Raw genomic sequence first — 19,798 nt, 5'->3', positions numbered from 1 at the left:
TAAATAAATTAAAAAAAAAAAAAGAAAATCGCAATTAAATAATGTTGTAGTTTATGGAAAAGTTTGCATAGCATGATCATATTTTCCTAAAAATACACCCCCATACACACAATACACACTTGGAACATGAATGTATGCATATTCTCTCTCCGTCATTTCCTCTCCCACCCCCACCCTTTTTTAGAGAAGCATCTAAGATGTTACAGGTATTTATAGTTGAAAAGTGGGATTTGGGTGACTTTATTTGTATAGTTCTCTGTATTTTCTGAATGTTACACAATTAATATGGATTATTCATGTAAACTAATTTAAGAAAGTACAGTAGCATAACTCAGGGGATGCCAAATGAATTTAAAATGTGCTGAGTTACAACGAGCCTATATCTATCTATGCTCATTTGCTGCAATAACATTTGGAGTGCTTTCTGTTGTTTCTTAGGGTGAAGAAGGTGACCAGGGGGAACAGGGAGAAGTCGGAGCTCAAGGACCACCAGTAAAGTATTGTTTAAAAATATTTAGGATATGCAAATATTCTTTTTTCATGACTTTTGGAATATTTCATGTTTAGCATTTGAATTAATAGTATTATATGAACATGGTATTCTGTATTTTTCCACCAAGCCAGCACTGGGAATTTACCATTTTTTTGAAATAGGAAAGGATCCCCATTATACATTCAAGCACCATTTTAACAAAACAAAATGTACCTATAATTACATACATTTATTTACTAGATTTCAGGGCTAGGCTATCTGAAAGCAAATATTGAACACAAGAGGATGATATATGTGTTTCATGTTCTATGGTGCTATCATATGATACGGAAAAATTCAGGTTCGCTGAATCTGTAGCAGGTAGGTCATCGACTGGATTTGATGTACCTTATGCCAGCATGTAATCATTATAATTAGAACATTCTTAATTCCTTGTAATCATGTTTTTTTAAAATAAAAAGTTGGTCCCTTGTGCTTTGGCAGATTGCTGCAATTAAATGCACAGTGAAGTAATCTGGGGCATTGACATATGTCAATTTAAAGTGTTTGGGACATCAAAATTTACATTACTTTTGTATATGAAAGTAGACTTGTTACACTTTTTTTCTTGTCAGGATGAGTAGTAACAATTATGGAAATAATAATTTCTGAATATTGATTGAATTGCAGCTAGCCACGGTCTTTACTATGTAAAGCACAGACTCAGGTCCTATTCTCAGAAACGAAAGAGTTAGGGAGGACAAACATGGGGCCACCACCCTTCCTTGCCCTGCTCTGCTATTCCCCAAACAACTGGCCATTTATGAAAGAGTTCAGGGAGTTGTGCCGATTAGTGCTTACCCAGAACTTAAGGAAATTCCAGCTAAAGGAAGGAAGTCTGCACATTTGTAAGAAATGGCCTCTGCTTTTAAGCCACATAAGAACTTTAAGGAAACCTGGAGGAGTACAAGGGGCTTACTCCAGAAGCTTGTCTTCCCTGAACCTTTGATAGGAGACAAGAAGGAGATGGACTTTATTTTACAGGAGGAAGATGGAAATAAGTAGTGTAAGAGACATATGTTTTTTGTTTTTTGTTTTTGATCTGATGAAAATTTGGTGGGGAATTGGAGTTATTTTGAAAGCCATTCCCCCAAATCCTCAGAACAGGATTTTGCAAGCAGCATTTAAAAGTATTTTCATGGATTAAGGATATCTGTTGGGTGCTGCATGGCTCAAGCATGGGTGATATTGTTAGCACTTGCTGACCTTCTGGTGTTTGGGAGTGGGTTTGCCAAAATGTTTCTGTAAAACTCACAGATTTTCACTTTTTAAATGTACATCTATAAAGTAATGAACAGATTTTTTAAAAATATGCTCTTTGGAACATGTATACATGAGCTCTGCCCTTCAAAGTCATCACCTTGGGAGACAATACATGGCATTCTGATGTCACTGCCATTGGCTCAAATATTTTTGGAATTCATTTTGCAGAACTACCTTCAGAAAGAGCAGTTTTAATCTGAAATGGCCACATCTCAAGTGGTTTATATCCCAAGTGGTTATTCTAAGCTGCATCATGTTACATATTACATCTTACATGTTCTAGCAGGTCATTCCTAACTAGTTTGCATAGAATTTGTCACTTGTCTGGATGAAGGGTTGGCCACTGAAGTGCCCCGTTTTCTCTAAGTGAGAACACAAGAGAATGACTGGCCTGGAGCTACCTTATTGTACGCCAGTTATAGTGGACAGTTAGCAAATTGCTCAGAAGTGGCTTTTCCACTTTCCTGAAGGAGCATCTATCTCCTGCTTCTCCCAAGAGAACACCCAGGCCCACTCTTTACAGGATCCACTCCTGGGGCCCTGCTGCTGTGACCAGAGAATTGAGAATGGTGGCATTTTAGTATTAGAAAAGATTCTGGAAATCACACTCATATCCTTACTTTTAGAATTACCCACTCCTTTGCCTGGGATGAAGTGAGATGGATTCTTACTGCCCCAAGATAGAGTGCCTCTATCATGGAGATGGTATAACAAATAGTGACCCCTAGTGGTTAGTAAAGACTTTAGCTCCATTTACAGGTCATAAGCTTTTGTGGGCTAGTCTAGAAACCTAATTGCCTTTGATAGCATACACTGGTGGGGAAAAATTATTCCAAAGTTTAAAATCACAACCATCTTACATGTAACCAACTTACAAACCATTAAGGAGGTAGAAATGGCAGTGTATTCTCTACCTGAGTTAAAAGATAAATCTAATACATGATTGTAGTTCTCTTATGCAGTGATGTTTCTTTTTTGTCATCAGTAATTGCTCCAACTCCAGGTATGCATATGTCTTCAGAATTTTAAAATTCTTTTGCCATCAGAATAATTCTCCTTGGATTTTCTCTCTAAACTAGAAATATTTGTTTATATAATGTCACAGTTTCTTGTTACCTTTGGTTATGTTAACATCCTTTTGGATCAGCTTTTGTGATGAGAGAAACAAACAAGTGTGTGCTTCAACTAAAGCAATTCACTGTTGTTTTTATATTTCCAGGGAGCTCAAGGATTAAGAGGCATCACTGGCATAGTTGGGGCCAAAGGGGAAAAAGTAAGATGATGATGATGATGATGATGATGATATGATAATCAAATGTGTAAATATTTGAGCTTTTTGCCACTTAAAAATATCTTATTTTTAGCAACATTAAAAAAATTTTTTTAAGGTTTATTTTTGAGAGAGAGAGAGAGAAACCGGGGGAAGGGCAGAGAAAGAGGGAGACACAGAGTCTGAAGCAGGCTCCAGGCTCTGAGCTGTCAGCACAGAGCCTGATGCAGGGCTCGAACCCTCAAACCACAAGGTCATGACCTGAGCTGAAGTCTGACGCTTGACCGACTGAGCCACCCAGGCACCCAAGCAACATCATTTTTTATTTTTTATTTGCTTTGTGGATGTTTAGTTAGGTTTTCACATTTCTGTTATAAACATAGATGATAGAAAAGAGTACATATGATACTTATGTATTATATATTTTAAATTATCTCGAGTAAATAGAAGTAAGCAGGGCTGTTACATTTTATCTCTTTATCATTATCAATAGTTAATACTGATAGCACTGACACAATACCTGGAAATCAAAGCAAAGACAAGGAAGGAATGGAAGGAAGGGAGAGGTAAGAGAAGGCAGGATATCCCTAAGGACACTGGGGCCATCTGTGGCTCTCTGCTAGGTGGATTGCTGAGCTCTGCCTTCAACAGGAATCCTATACTTGTGGCTGGAGTTTTCGAATCTGTCCTTAGCCCAGTTGCAAAGACCAGATTCTCCTACCATTTCCATAGCAAGGCACTGCGAGATGCTGGGGAGATTCAACAAGTAATAAGGACTTCAAATTTGTTATTTATTGGGAGAAACGAGTGAGTAGATAGCTGACTACAGTGTATACAAGAGACCCATAAATTTGAGGGCAAGTGGTTTGAGGGAGTGAAGATGAAGGAGTGGTTACTCTTGATCAGGGAACTGGGAGGGCTCAGGGGGGAGATGGTGACATCAGAGGGATGCCAGACCTACCTGGAAGACATGCTCCTACTGGTGGAGGATGGGGCTAGGGAGGGCTTGGCTGAGTATCGTGAATGAAAACAATGGAAACTTGAACATTCATGCTGTGTTCAGAAATGTCTTTCTCACTGTGTGTGTATGTGAGTGTGTGTAGGGGTGTGTCTACCTTCTCTATCAGATTTTCAGAAAATGGTTACTACTTACAGAGTATGTTAGAAAAGCCACTTTGTGGGCTTGGAAAAAGAAAAGCACTTTGCCTACCACCACTTCTGACCCTCACCTCTTTCTCTTTAGAACCTCTAGAGCTAATTTGTGTCATTTCACACAGAAGCACAGGACTTTTATTAACCGCTAAGTGGGACTAACTTGCAGATTGTAGGTGCTCAAAAAAATAAAACTAAATTTTTTAAAAGAAATGCATATTTTTGGAAATTGAAGGAATTATTTTGTGACTCTTTTTTTTTCAGCCTTGCTGTCCCTTTTGGGTATTCTCATTCTGCCTGTTTTACTCTTCCATTTCCTGTAGAATATTTCTTTTCTAAAAACACTGTATTTTAAAAAACATATTTCATATTTCTATATTCATGTTACCTTAAGTAACATTCTGTGTGTCTCTCTTCTGTTATTAAGTAATACATCCCATTTGTTTTGAAGTTGCTGATACCTAGGCCTTCGCTTTTTCTGGGTTTAAATCATCTAAAATATGTGACCCCACACTTTGAAACCAATTACTGTTCTTGATATGCTCTTTATTTGAGGCATGTTTTTTACTTGGCATTTTTCAAAATTTCTCATTTCCTCTGAGTTCTGTCAAATTGCTTTCCATAAAAAAAAAAAAAAAAGCAAGCTCTTCTCATGAACTCAGACCCCTGGTGTGGTTGCCTAGTAACAGCATTTTGGGTCTCAGCTTGTGCTGAACAGCAATAAGAGAGAGAGTGAGTGCATCACAGCCATTTCTATAATGCAAAGGCCGGGCTCCGCTCTCACCACGCAGGGTGAATGATGAATTCAAGGTCTTTTTCGGGTCTTCCAAATCTCTCCTTCCCTGGTGAACGTAGACTGCTTTCTGCTCTGTTCTAGTTTTTAGGGATCAAAGAATTTCAAGGCTCTGTGGTGCCTCTGCTTCGGTTGTGTCCTTTATTTGATTCTCTCTTTTCTGAACCTTCTATCAAAGGTTTTCTGACTCTTAATACTACAGACGCTGTCCACCTGGTTTTCTTGGGCTGACATCCATGCAATACTCTTTGGACTGTTTTCTATTTATTTTATCATCTCCTTACCTCAACCCTTTTCATTAGGAGATGGCCTGTGGACTCCAGTGGCCCTTCTGCCTTCTCATTCACTTAGCAGATGAGAAAAAGATTTAAAGAGGGTTGTATTTTATCATGTAGCCTATGCAGAAAGCACTAACCGCCCCCCCTTTTTTGTTTTAAAATCACAGTTTGATTCTTATAATTAAATAAGAAGGCGACACGTACAATATAACCAAGTCAGAATTGATTTCAAGACAATTACATTTCCAAAGCTGTGTAGTTTTTATGCCACCGTCACTTGGTAGGGTGTTTGTTGTGAAGGAAGTAAATGAATTATTTCATATAAACTGAACCTAATGTCCATCCAGGATGGAAGAGGGCATACTCAAATCCTTATTAAAATTCGTTCTTCTAAACCGCATGGCTGGACTTCTGATTCTGGATCTTGGTGGAAATCCAGTGTCAGAGAATCCCACCCACAGCTGCAGCAGCAGCAGAGTCCATGCCAGCTATTCTTTGGGTGGCTCCTTGGTCTTCACCGCTAACAAATTCCCATCAGAATCCTGAGAGGCCTGCAGGGTGAGTACCAAACCTCTTCAATAGGTTTGTCAAGTTCTCTAAACAGGTACCAGTGTTTTCAGTTCATGTCATCAATCAAGAATGGATACAGTGTTAACTTAAAATATCCAAAGTGGTATCAAAGACTGGCCATAAGTACTTTGGGTGGGATGAGAAGATGCAAACTAAGTGTTTTCATATCTGAGGTGTCTGATTAAACACTCACCACGGGTGCCTGGGTGGCTCAGTTGATTAAGCAGTCACGCGAGGTCATGATCTCACAGTCTGTGGCTTCAAGCCCTGCATTGGGCTCTGTGCTGACAACTCAGAGCCTGGAGCCTGCTTTGGATTCTCTGTCACCCTCTCTCTCTGCCCCTCCCCGCTGGCACTCTGTTTCTGTCTCTCTCTCAAAAATAAATAAACATTAAAAAAAAATCCCTGGAGTTCACTGATGAATACAGTATATGTTGCAAACACAAAACCTCCTTTTTTATCTGGCTATTAAAGTTCTGTAGAAAGACTGATGTGGCCTTTAACATAAATGAGTAATCTTGAGGTGCCTGGGTGGCTCAGTCCGCTAAGTGTCTGACTTGATTTTCAGCTCAGGTCATGATCTCATAGTTAGTGGGATTGAGCCCTGCGTTGACAGTGTGGAGCCTACTTGGGATTCTCTCTCTCCCCCTGCTCTCTCTCTCTCTCTATCTCAAAATAAATAAATAAACATTTAAATGGCTGATCTTAATTTCATTTCTTTGTCTTTTTTTTTTTTTTTTTTTTGTAGGGTGCTCGGGGCTTAGATGGAGAACCTGGGCCTCAAGGTCTCCCTGGTGCACCTGTAAGTAGTTTTCCTTTTACAAGACCCAATGACAGATTCTTTAGCAATGATCAGGAAAGATTATTTGCTCTGTGTGTGTGTGCATGTGCACGCATGTCTTCCACATGTGAATAATTAAAGTAGTAAAATGGGCAATAGTTTTTATATTTATTTAAACAAATTTTAATCATGATGAGCATCACTTTCTTGGACAAAGAGAATGTTCTTTTGACTTGGTATGGATTTTTGTTTTTCTTATAGGTGAAGTCAAAATGTTGAGTTTTTACATTTGTTGTGTTTTCCTTTTGTGTTGGTTGCCAGGATGCTTAGAGTCACAGTAACCATCTGTTACTATATTTCAGTTGCTTGGATAATTCTTTTCCTTTTCTATGATTTCTGACCTCATTATTCTATATTTTGACTGTCACATGCACATGTGTCATTATTACGGGCTCCCTCACACCTTTTCTAGAAATAAATACAAAGCCGTCTATTAATAACCACTTTGATCACAGAAAAAATAGAGAAGGTATAATTAAAATAGAATCTCCAACTATCAAACTCCTATGGCCCAGTGGGAAAGACAGAATGTAACTATGTTGTACATTATAAGATCAAGCACTAGAATATGTGGTGGAGGTAATCCATGCAAGAGGATCTTAGAGGCAGGTTGACCTGGAAAGCCACTCTGGGGGGGATGGGCAGCAGAGTACAGGTGAGAAAGAACACTGTTGGTGGTGATGGGGGTATGTGTTGTCATAGGGGCTGTTACTGTCTGGCATTGGAAGTTTCTACTGAGAAGATCAAATTGAATAGATGAGGTAGGATCATATTATGGAGTGCTTTTAATGCCAATCTTAGCAGTTTGAACTGATATAGTAGCAATAGGAAGCCATTTGAGATTGTAGAGTGGTTATGCAATTCAACAAAAGCTGTATTTTAGGAAGACACATCCTCTATTACTGCCTATACCATAAATCAACATTAGCCAGATAATTTTGACAGGAACCCCTATCATTGCCTGGAGAATGAAATAATATGGAGACAAGATTGGCAACTGATCCAAACCTCAACTCAGCAAGATAGTCAATGCATTTAGCTGATATGTAGACATAGTTACTGATGTCAAAGTTATCTGCAGCATGGATCTTAATTTTATTATACCTATACATCCAAAGAACACAGAAGCTTTATGCATTTAAAATGAAATCAAAAGACACGTAAGTCTCAGTTATCCCCATGGCAATATAAATTTTTAAGACAATGTAATTTTATAAAAAGATTTCTCGAGGGGCGCCTGAGTGGCTCAGTTGGTTAAGTGTCCGACTTCGGCTCAGGTCATGATCTCATGGTACGTGAGTTTGAACCTCGCATCAGGCTGTGTGCTGACAGCTCAGAGCCTGGAGCCTGTTTTAGACTCTGTATCCCCCCCTCCACCCCCATCCCTCCCTGGCTCACACTGTCTCTTTCTCAAAGAAACATTAAAAAAATTATAAAAAATAAAAAAGATTTCTTGAGCTAGGCATCCAAGTCAGAGCAAAGGTTGAAAGAGCAGTAGTAAGGTAATATGGATGGAGTTTTATAATTTCAAAAGTCTATCAATAAGTGACTTCTGCTTGTATTAACAACATTTTATTTTCATACAGGGTGATCAAGGACAGCGAGGACCTCCAGGAGAAACAGGTCCCAAGGGAGATAGAGTGAGTTCAAATTAGTGTTAATCACTGTAAACATGGTGCTTTTTGGTGTCCTCTGATTCTGCTTACCTCTTTGATGTGTCCTAAGTATTGTGATAAATGAGCATGTCTTGTCTATCCTTGCCTTTCTGCCCTGCAGGGACCTCAAGGTTCTAGAGGAATTCCTGGTGTCCCTGGGTCCAAAGGAGACACGGTATGTCCTGAGCCACAGTTATCAAGCACATTTTTCAAAGTGATTATTAACTTCTAATAAAACTTTAGAAAATAATGAAGGGAAGAAGGCTGTGACTATTTCTGAGAGACAGTCTGTTTCTTTGTGTGTCTGTAGGGCTTGCCAGGTGTGGATGGCCGTGATGGGATACCTGGAATGCCTGGAACAAAGGTAGCTGTGTGGCCCTGGCCAACCAAGCACAGCATTTCCATTACTACATTACTGGGAAATGTATTTAGCTGGCTTTGGCTTTTCTCCTCCTTTTAATTTTTAAATCAAGTGTCAACTGAAAATACTATTAGAATAGTATGTTTCTTTACTTGGTTTTAGGAACTCAGTAAAATTGCCCTGTTAATGAAAGTCGCTGAAAGAAACTGTGTATTTTGATTAAATTTATGTCCTAAGTCCATCGTCCTCCTCCCCCCTCCCTGAACTGGATCATATTATAAAAGTGCATGTAAGGTCAGATGTAGAGATTATCCTTCTACTTAGAAGGTCTGTGTCCTTTCCTTTCTTGAAAGAAATTAAGCAGTTCATACAAGTCCAATGATGCATACAAACTTCTTTTTTCAGGGTGAACCAGGGAAACCTGGGCCTCCTGGTGATGCAGGATTGCAAGGGTTACCTGTAAGTATTTGAGTCTTTAAATGTTTATTCGTTTGGGTACATATTTTGAAAATATGAATTTTAGGGAGAAATAATTTGATAAGTTCTGGGGAACATATATGATACTTTAATTTTATATTTTTACAGTTTTACATTTTCTACTTTTTTCTGAATAACTAGCTATTTCTCTAATAACTATACTAAGCTTCAATTTTATCTTCTATCTTTAGTTCACTCAATTTGTCTTATTTCACTAACCCTGAGCTATGGGCCAGGGTCATATACTTCCTCCTACTTTTAACTAGTTCTGAAGTTCTTGTTAGCAGAGTTGAGCCATAAGAGGGTTGAGAGTATGTTCATAGGACAATGTGAGATATAAGATACCATTTTGTTTTGATGTGTGGTATTTTGAATTATTCAAATTGGTGTTTCCCTGCATTGATGTGGCTGGAGGCTAATGTGGATTATACAGATGTATTCTTGGAGACACATGTTTCAAGGTTACAAAGGGATACTTGGTGATTTGAGGACTGGCCACAATTTATTATGATATCTGTCTGACATTTCAAAATAACCAGTGAGAGAACATTAGGACTCCCAATAGTACCAAATTTTAGTTAGAGCCAGCATTCTCCTGCCATTTTTTTTCCTACTTAAGCGTTAGCGATTCAGTAGGTAGGTCCCTGTTTTGTTACTCTGTACCTCAAATCATGCTGGTAGTAGAAGCTCCCATTGACCTGCAAATAGTACTGGATTATAATTTGGAAATTCATGCTTGAAAAATAACTTTAGTTTAGAGGCAGGATTTGCCTAAGGGTGTTCAGATTTAACAAGCCAGATACAGTGAAGCAATTCCTTCTAAACTGTTCAGAATTTGGGAACTAGGGAGAAGCTCCCTCACATTAAAGCTTTGCTGCTGTCACGATCCCCTTGGCCCCTCGGCATGAAGTGAGCACGGCACCTGCAGATTCTCAGGTGAAGTGGTTCAACCCGTGTTCTGTATGCGCTCTTTCAGGGTGTACCTGGGATCCCTGGAGCAAAGGGTGTTGCTGGTGAAAAGGTAAAAGATTAAACCTTTTTAATTAGTACTTTTCTCTATTTCTTTATTCTTTCGTTAGTGTGTTTTATTTATCATTTTTAGTATTTCCAGCCTGACTTTTATTTTTGACTCTAAGGAGAAATGAAAAAGGCTTTATGGCTTCAAATGCTATTCTCTTTCCTAGCTGCAAACAGAATACTTTGACAAAGTGTTGCTGATTAGACTTCCTTCCTGAAAGTGTCATCCTTTGCCAGTAGAAAACAGAGAAAGTGTTACTGTTCTTTAGCACTTAAAATAAGGAAATTGTTACTAAGCCATAGAAATTATGTCACAATTAAAAACAACAGGTGAAAGAAAAATTAAAGGGAGAAGACATAGCTTTGAATAAAATAGATAAAATGTGAATAATGTAGAATTTGGTCACTACCAGGTTATATGGCTACAGCTCTCTAATTATAGGGGTCCACGGCATCTTTAAAGAGCAGAGATGTTCCCTAATAAGTAGACTCTGAGAGACTGATGGTGCAGATGACATCCCAGACATGTGCTTTCCCTGGAGCTTGCTGGCAGGGTTTTTCTCAACAGCACATCCTCTTACTCCTCATGTTCACAGGATTCTTTTTAATTTTAATAGTGTCAGTGTCAGGTAAAAGGGCTCAAAGAAAGGTATTGGAGACAGAAGTGGTAAAGGAAAGACACATATAATTAATATTGTGAAGAAAGAAAACTTTTCTCATATTCTTGTCTGGCTAATGACCTTCATTTTTTTGACATTTGACCTTCACTTTTGGACTTTTTGACACCTTTACTATACTTGTGGGAATAACAGAACATTATCCTGAATCTGAAAAACTTTTTAATGTATCCACTAAGAAAGAGATTCTACATCTTCCCAAATTCGCAATGTGAAATTGGGAAATTAATGCTATTTAGGTGTCAGAAATGCCTGGTCTGGCCTAGACAGGTTGATGATATGCTTACTTGCTGTCTGAATTACTCTGAATGTTGCTCTTTACCTTTAGGGTAACACAGGTGCTCCAGGGAAGCCTGGTCAATTGGGGAATTCAGGCAAACCGGTAAGATGCCATGAGTTACCTTTCCTTATATTATAACCTGTTGCAATCAGTGAGCAAAGAATTAGGGAGTGTTAACTTTTTCTTTCCTTGCCTTCCTCATAATAGGGCCAACAGGGGCCTCCAGGAGAAGTGGGACCCCGAGGACCCCGAGGGCTTCCTGTGAGTACTCCTTTTCTGTAGAACCTTCCAAGGTGCCTTCTCAGGGTTTTGCTGGGTGTTCTTCCAATCATTTGTTCATTTATCCATGAATGCCTTCTGGTGTTTGAGCATGTCCTAGCCGAGAGAGACAATGGAATGGGAATGCTATTTATGTATACACATGCTTTTTTTAAATTCAGAAAGTGGAAATAAAACTTTAAAAATGTTTAAAATATGTTTAAAAAGCATGATGACCCTTTTTGCTCTCATCTCATGTTGAGGGAAATATTTTAGTGTGGTTAAAGAACAATGGTACTGAGACATAATTCATGTACTATATAACCCACCCATTTAAAGTATACAATTTATTGATTTTTAGCATATCTGTGGAATTATGCAACCATTACCACAGTCCATTTTCAACATTTTCATCATCCAAAAAAGAAACTCTGTGTCCACTTGCAGTCACTCAACACTTCCTCCTAATCTTCTCAGCCCTACTCAACCACGAATCCACTTTCTGTCTCTGTACATTTACCTGTTCTGAAAATATCATATAAATGGTATCATATAATTATGTGGGTTTTTCAGTGATTGGCTTCTTTCAACATGTTTCAAGTCTTAGCTATGCTGTAGCATGTATCCGTACTTCATTCCTTTTTATTGGTGAATAATTTCAGTTGCATGGATATACCAAATTTCATTCATTCTTTCATCCACTGATGGACATTTGGGTTATTTCTGTTTTTTGGCCATTATGAATGATGCTACTATGAAAATTTTTCTATGAGTTTTTGTGTGGTCACATGTTTTTCTCTTGAGTACAATACCTAGAAGTAGAATTTCTAGGTCATGTGAGAACTATGTTTAGGTTTTTGAGAAACCGCCAGACATTTTTTAGTGTGAGTTTGTAAATGTGCCTATTTTGCATCAAATATAGCAACATAGATTTTCCCTTTAACCCTTAGAGAGAAACTGATTAGGAAATTAAACGTTAATGTGAATTTTAAAAAATTCTCTCTGGCCTTCAGTATAAAGTTCTTGTTTTCAAAATCTGCTGAGTATCAAAAAGAATTCCAAGTGAGAACACAGAATTATTTCTAAATATTGTTGTTACTTCTTTTAAAGCATTTCATGAGCATGCTGAATGAGGATTTTCATGTTTGAGGGAAGTGAAATATTCCAGGTGTCTTGTGACATGAGAGGGGAATTTTTCCATTTCTCATGGATGTTTGTCAACTGACCTCTACCAGGTGGTTTCCAAAAGTTTCTCTGCAGCCAAAGAAACTAGCTATTGCCCCTCATTATGCTCCTTGCTCCCTCGCTGCTCACTTATCCTTTTCTTCTCTCTAGCTTGAAGCCTGCAAATTTCTAATTAAAATACTTTCCTTAAATTGACTGCCAAAGCAATGAGTTTGTAGCTAGATCACATTCCTAAAACAATGAAGATTCTCCGTGACTGGTCCAGAAAGATTTAACAGTGTGGGAAAGGGGCACCGAAACTTTGAGAATGTTGGCTATTAAGTCTAGTGTTCACTTTGTAGAGCAGAAAACAGTAAAGGTGAAGGAGCACCTGCTGTGTGTGAGGACCACACACTGAAGCACAAAATGTGACACAGTAGAGAGGGCTTGGCCCATCATCAGTTAAGTGCCATGGGATATATCGAGAACCAGAGGCAGAACTGCGGAAGGAGATGGGGTGGGAGTGTTTACTTCTTTTATGTGAGGGCAGGCAGATCTGTTATGCCTATATCTGTTCTGCCTATGTTTCAACCTGATTCAGGTTTTGATTTTTGCGTTTCTGTAAATGTCTAGGTTCTCATTGCAGCTCAAAGCTTTGGTGTTTTTCTTCGGTCATGATTCCTATCTCTAGTAGGACCCGCTGATTCTACCACCTCCTTTTGAAGGTCTCTTACATTTGACTCTTCTTTTCTAAGCCGACTTCCACTGTCCTGGCTCAGATCATTAGCTGCTGCTTGGATTATCCGTTGTCTCCTGATTTGCCTCCCCAGCTTGTCTATCCTTCCTCTACCAGTGTTTCCCAACAAGGTACTCCTGGTATCTTGGTTGGGATAATTCTGTGTTCCCCAGGACCTTACCCTAGAACTCCAGTAGTGTTCCCATGGCCATGGTGACACACAAAAGTATCAGGCACCATTTCAGAGGCCTGGGGACTGGCTGTGACCCCAGCTGTGCAGACTGCCATCCTGGTCTTTTTGAAGTATGCCTTCTGTCATCACTTCTCTTCTTTATTTACAAATCTTCCATGGATCTCCACTGGCAATTAAAGAAAGTACCAAATCTTAAACTGTTGGTTTACCCTCTAGTTTTATGTTCCACTTCTGCCTTGCTCAGAGCCAGCCTGTGTTCAAGTCAAGCTGGACTCCATGCTAATTTCCAAATAGTCTCTGTACTTCTCAGCCTGCCCTTCTTTTCTTATGCTCTGCACTTAGATGGCTTTCTTCTCAATGTCCCATGTGTCTTCTTAGATGTGATTAAAATGTTAATTGTACAATGAAACCATCTCTGATTATGTCCCATCCTCCAGATAGAAGTGCTCTCTCCTTATTCTGAACCCTACAACCCTGGGCCCCTGAAAACTTTTTTAAATTAATTAATTTTATTTATTGTTTTAGATTTTATTTAAATCCAAGTTAGTTAACATATAGTGTAATAATGGTTTCAGGAATAGAATTTAGTGATTCATCACTTACATATGAACCCAGTGCTCATCCCAACAAGTGTCGTCCCTAATACCCATCACCTATTTTGCCCTCCCCCACCCACCTGCCTTCCAGCAACCCTCAGTTTGTTCTCTGCATTTAAGAGTCTCTTATGGTGTGCCTCCCTTTTTGCCCCTTGCTGTGGAAACAGCGGGGATGCAGGGACACCTGTGATCCGCCTTTGTGGTCCCTACATCTCTTTACTCAGGGCCTGTCGCAAGGTGGTGCTTAATAAATATTTCTTAAAATGAACTGAATTGGAGGTATAATAAATCTTGCTATGCTGCTTATGTTGGTAATAACTGACTTCTCACCTACTATAAATTTTATAGAAAAGTGTCCCAAGAGGTTCTAAGTATTAGAGTTCTGGAGCAGAGTTTTAACATCAAATCTACTTAGTGAAGGATACATTTATTCTTTCATTTTACATCATTAAATTTAGTTTCATAGATAAAGGTTCACACATTTTCAACTATTCCTCACAAGTTTTAGCAGTTTTTCCTGAAAATGTCAAATTGAAAAGCTGAGTAGAAGGAATGAAAACCTATTTCTAATGTGTCCTACTAATGGACCAGGCTAATTGGAGCATGTCTTTGAAATTAAGTGGTGTTCCCCTTTCCAGACCATTGTTCTAACAGCTTTAGCCAATGCCACAGCAAGATATATGGGAGGTTTTTTTGTCACCGCCAGTGATGACATATGAGCACATATCTTTATCACTTGGATCGTGCTTCTGGCTTTCTCAGTCACACTCTACTGCTTTTCACTTGGATCTGGGTGACTCCTGGTTTACAGCAGGCTTATGGCTGGGGCCTCGGATCCAGTGGCTCCTGGTCCATTTCCGTCTTTCAGGATTCCCAGAACTTGCCAGGGCTTTTGTTGAGAGAGTTGTGTTTGCTCTGCTCTCATGATTCTGACTGGGATGAGCGAGCACCATGCTGATCTGCTTCCAGTTTTCTGAAGATTATACACTCCTGGAACAGAAGCCTCTCTCATTTCTCTTGAAGTTCTACCCGCACCTATCGTCAACAGCTCTGGGCACAGAGGTCCCCATATGGTACGTTGTCGAATGGTCGAAACTGCCTTCCTGTGCCACCCAGGCCATGGAATATTATCCCTGTCAATAATTTGTGAAGCAGCTGTGGTGGTTATAGATTTTAATCTGCCTCCATGTGTGCAAGAGTATTTAAACCTACACCAGAGAGAAATAAAACCATACAATGCTGTAAAGTTGAATAGATTTTTAAAATATCTTTGTGGCAAACCTAAAAATTACCATTGCACTAGGACTAATATCATCTTCTAATATTAATATGAAAATGGTTTTGTAAAAGCAACAATCTGTAGAAATCATAATTGATCTTCTGGGTTAATCAGCATCCTTTTTCCCAGAGAGAGGCACTTAAGTATATACTCCAGACTAAGTATAATGATTTATAATTTCTCACTTCCAAAATTAGCATAGTACTAAGAATAATGTTCATTCTTCATCTAGTTAGCATTTTCGGTAATCAGGCAAATGCAACCACCATCACAATCTAGAGGACAATGGAATAAAATCCAAAATTTTTTTTTTGCAAAATAAGTATGATAACATCAGTATAATGAAATAGATTTTTCCATGATATTTTAAAAGTCTCGTAGCTCTATTTTAAAAGGGAGAGTTCCAAGTGGAATAATTTGTCTGTATTTATTGAAATTAGTTTTACAAAACGGCTCCCAGTATTTATTTATAAAGAAGGTACCTTCTCGGTGGTTAATGGTCTTGATAGAAACTAGAGAAACGAAGATTGCAGACTTTTTTTTTTTTTCCAAGAGCAATTTTTACACTCAAAGAAATGGGAGATTTGAAACGCAAAGAACAATTTAATTAAACGTTTGATTAAAAAACATGATTTTGACTGATTTCTTTAGGCCTTGGGTAAAATCTTGGATAAAAACAGTAACCAATGTTTACAGTGCTTTCTATGAGCCAGACACTGTTCTAAGTGCTTTATGTATCTATTCAATCCTCTCAAAAACCCTATGAGATAGGTACCGCTTTTATCCCCACTTCATAGGTAAGGAAACTGAGGCACAGAGAGGTGAAGTTACGGGCCTGGAGTTGGCTGATGCACAGCAGGGCCAGGACTGGCAGTGGGGCTCAGTGCCTGTGGCCTCATCTCCAGTACCTTGCCAGCTCTAGTCAAGGCTCTGCAGGATGGTTTTCATTTGAAGTTAGCTTGCCAGATTCTAATGGTCCAAGGCATATTTGGCAAATTTAAAATTTTGGTGTTTATGGAATTTTCATAATGAGCATTTAACAAAAGTTTACGTAAAGCTGGTGAAGACAAATATGACATGAATCCACACAGATTCCTGGGTCTTACCTCAGAACTACAAAATAAGAATATATGGGAGCAAGGAGGAGGGAAGCAGAAGGAGGAGCAGGGAGATGGAGTGGTGGAAGATGTCTGGTGAAATATAGTTCTTTTAGTGTTTATTTAGTTTAAGAGAGAAAGAGAGAGAGCGTGTATGTGAGCATGGGGGAGGGGCAGAGAGAGATGGAGAGAGAGAGAGAGAGAGAGAGACAGAGAGACAGAGAGAGGGAGAGAGAGAATCCCAAGCAGGCTCTATGCTATCAGTGCAGAGCCTGATGCAGGGCTCAATCCCATGAATTGTTAGATCATGAACTGAGCCGAAATCAAGAGTCAGACACTCGACCGACTAAGCCACCCAGGCACCCCAAGGGAACTATATTTCTAAAACACTCTTTGGGGGATTCTAATGCACAGCCATAGTTGGGAATCACTGGTAGAGGGTCTGCATCTTTTTTAAAGCATTGATTGGCTTCTTAAATAGGGAGGAGTTGGCAGATGTGTCTGAACATATTGGAGATATATATGGTGGCACTGAGCATCCAAGAGAAAAATAAAGCCTTTTAATGTTCCTCATTTTTTTTTAATGGTAGGGTTCTGCCTTTTTTTCTGGTCCCTTACAATTTTTTTTTGTTACAAATCAGAACTCTTGTTGTCACAGGGTTTGTAAATATTAGCCACTGAGCAGAAAAGCCATATTCCTACCAGTCTCCCTTGACCTTATCTGAGAATATGGTAATCACCACAGCTTTTGAAAAACAGGAGGTTTACATGTATTTAGCACACCTGTGGTTCCAAGGTCATGGTTAATTGCTCCCTACAACATGTGTTTAATCTATGTTTTTAAAGATTACTATTTATATCTTGAATACTCATGTTCATCTTACTCACAGGTGAAATTCTAGAACTTAGAAAATGTTTTTAGAATACATAGAAATCCTAAGAATGGCCATCAGAAAATCTTGTCCTAACACTCTATTTGTAACTGCTTGGTCATTGTTGTGAAAATAAACATCACCTTTGTCAAACTTGAGATGATTTCTATAGAAATACCTATGTTTCAAATGGCCAACAACCTGTGTGGCTCAGTTAAGTGTTCATGCTCTCTTTCTCTCAAAATAAAATAAATAAAATTAATCTCTGAAAAAAATAAAATAATATGGCCAAGAATTTAAAGGGTGGAAGAGAAATAAAAATGAGTAACACATGCTGAAAAATGCTTGTAATTTTACTGATCCTCTAGTCCTACTCTAGTCCTCTGGGTGTGCTGGGCTCGTGGGTGTAGAAGTTCAGCAGAACAGACTGTCTACACTGGGGTTCTGAGCCATTCATATGTGTTGCCAAGGTCCTGCCAGCAGCTGGAAAACACTTACGAATTGACTAATAAGAGCTCCTGAAAGACAGAAAAAATAAGATACCAGCAGAGAAAAATCTTTGTCTTTGACTGGAAAAATAATCCCTACAAGAAAGAAATGAAAAGTTATACAATCCTCTATTTTAACTTAGCCCTTTGGTTTGTGAAAGAGAAAAAAAGTACATCAATCATCTTTATTTTGGCATAATGGTTCACTTATTTAGAAATGAATACTTGAGTTTGTGTCAAGAACTGCTTTCCTCTTCTGATATCATTAATTAGTTTTCCCACTGATGATTATTAATTATTCTGTGAATTAAAGTCATGTTAGCCCAATGGCATTTAGGATCTTAATCATGATGCAGTTCAGAAATTATTGAAAATGCCAGCAGAACAGACATACTGAAGAAAATCTGTCTTGAACTTTCAAGTGCTGGGCTAAATTAACAGGATGGAATCCAGTCTTTTATATTTATATTTATATTTATATTTATATTTATATTTATATTTATATTTATAGATGGATAGAATCTATCACAGTGGCTGGTTTCTTTTTTTTTTTTTTTTAATTTTTTTTTCCACGTTTTTATTTATTTTTGGGACAGAGAGAGACAGAGCATGAACGGGGGAGGGGCAGAGAGAGACGGAGACACAGAATCGGAAACAGGCTCCAGGCTCCGAGCCATCAGCCCAGAGCCTGACGCGGGGCTCGAACTCACGGACCGCGAGATCGTGACCTGGCTGAAGTCGGATGCTTAACCGACTGCGCCACCCAGGCGCCCCACAGTGGCTGGTTTCTTACATCTTTCCAGTGCCCATCCTCAAAGGACGCTGCCTCAGGCTTCTAAGCTGCTTATAAGGGTTAAGGGCTAATGTACCATACAAACTTATATACTAGACAAGCTGCTTAAACATTTTTTATAAAGTATTTAAGAGCTTTTCATTTAAATCACCTGTAATTCATTTGAAACGACTGCCACTTAATTAGAGCTCCAAGCTAGAGACCTGTAATTTAGCAAACATTTCTTAATCCTTTAAAAAAAAACTGGAAATTCAGAATGATGATAGATCTTGACACTTAGTTCAAATTATAGATAAATGAATAGTATATGGGCCAGATCCGGATCATCTTAGCAGAAGCATTTATATATATCAAAGGGGCATCTGGGTGGCTCAGTTGGTTAAGCATCCAACTTTGGCTCAGGTCATGATCTCCCGGTTGGTGAGTTTGAGCCCTGAATGTGGCTTTCTGCTGTCATCCTCTGCACCCCCCCTGCCCCTCCCCTGCTTGCACTTTCTCTCTCTCAAAAATAAATAAACATTAAAAAATATATAAATATCAAAAATTAATATGAAGTTTTTGTGTCATTTTAAAGTAAAATGAAGTCAAAAGACTACTTTCATTTTTATTTATACTGCCCAGGAAATGTGATTATTTACCCAATAGCCTTGTGTTCAGTTTAGTTGAATATGTGTTCAAAATAAACGTTTATCAGACTGCATAAAACTGTATGAGGTTCTTGGGGAAAGAAATTGAAGAATTCATGTCTCCTTTTCTCAAAAGGCTTAGAGTTTCAAATAAAAAATTGAAGTTGGCTCAGAAAATGAAATGTTGGTTTTGGTGCATTTTCATTATAAATTGTACTTTCCAAAGTTTATTTAATCTTTTAAGATATGTTTAGAACAAGAATGTGTAGAACAAAGAATTTTGTATGTCAGAAACTTTGTAAATTTCTATTATCTCTTTTTGAAGTTGCATTAGTAACTTAAAGATAAACATCCCTGTCCCGTTTCTCTTTTTTCACTCTTTTGCGGTTCAAGATCTTTTACCAGACGCTGCATTACAATGTACCGTAGACCTGAAATTTACTCTGTGTTTAGGCATTCTGCGGAATTCAAAATTAATATACCTATACCTCAAGGGCACATAATCTAAATGAGAGGATAAAACATATACA

The 19,798-nt window shown here is 38.5% G+C and overlaps 1 protein-coding gene across 1 annotated transcript in view; it reads left to right on the top strand.

Moving 5' to 3' along the window:
• COL9A1 (collagen type IX alpha 1 chain) overlaps nt 1–19,798 on the top strand; it is an 88,556-nt gene that overhangs the window by 42,576 nt on the left and 26,182 nt on the right. Inside the window, exons 19-28 of the mRNA XM_086707173.1 lie at nt 439–492; nt 3,015–3,068; nt 6,607–6,660; nt 8,286–8,339; nt 8,476–8,529; nt 8,665–8,718; nt 9,121–9,174; nt 10,169–10,213; nt 11,215–11,268; nt 11,374–11,427. Coding sequence (XP_086563299.1) covers nt 439–492; nt 3,015–3,068; nt 6,607–6,660; nt 8,286–8,339; nt 8,476–8,529; nt 8,665–8,718; nt 9,121–9,174; nt 10,169–10,213; nt 11,215–11,268; nt 11,374–11,427 — 531 coding nt within the window. The remainder of the gene's footprint in view (nt 1–438; nt 493–3,014; nt 3,069–6,606; nt 6,661–8,285; nt 8,340–8,475; nt 8,530–8,664; nt 8,719–9,120; nt 9,175–10,168; nt 10,214–11,214; nt 11,269–11,373; nt 11,428–19,798) is intronic.

The sequence above is a fragment of the Puma concolor genome, chromosome B2 (assembly GCF_028749965.1).
Source record: "Puma concolor isolate L17-30 chromosome B2, mPumCon1.1.hap2, whole genome shotgun sequence".
Taxonomy (NCBI): Eukaryota; Metazoa; Chordata; class Mammalia; order Carnivora; family Felidae; genus Puma; species Puma concolor.
This window is presented reverse-complemented; position numbering and strand designations above follow the sequence as displayed.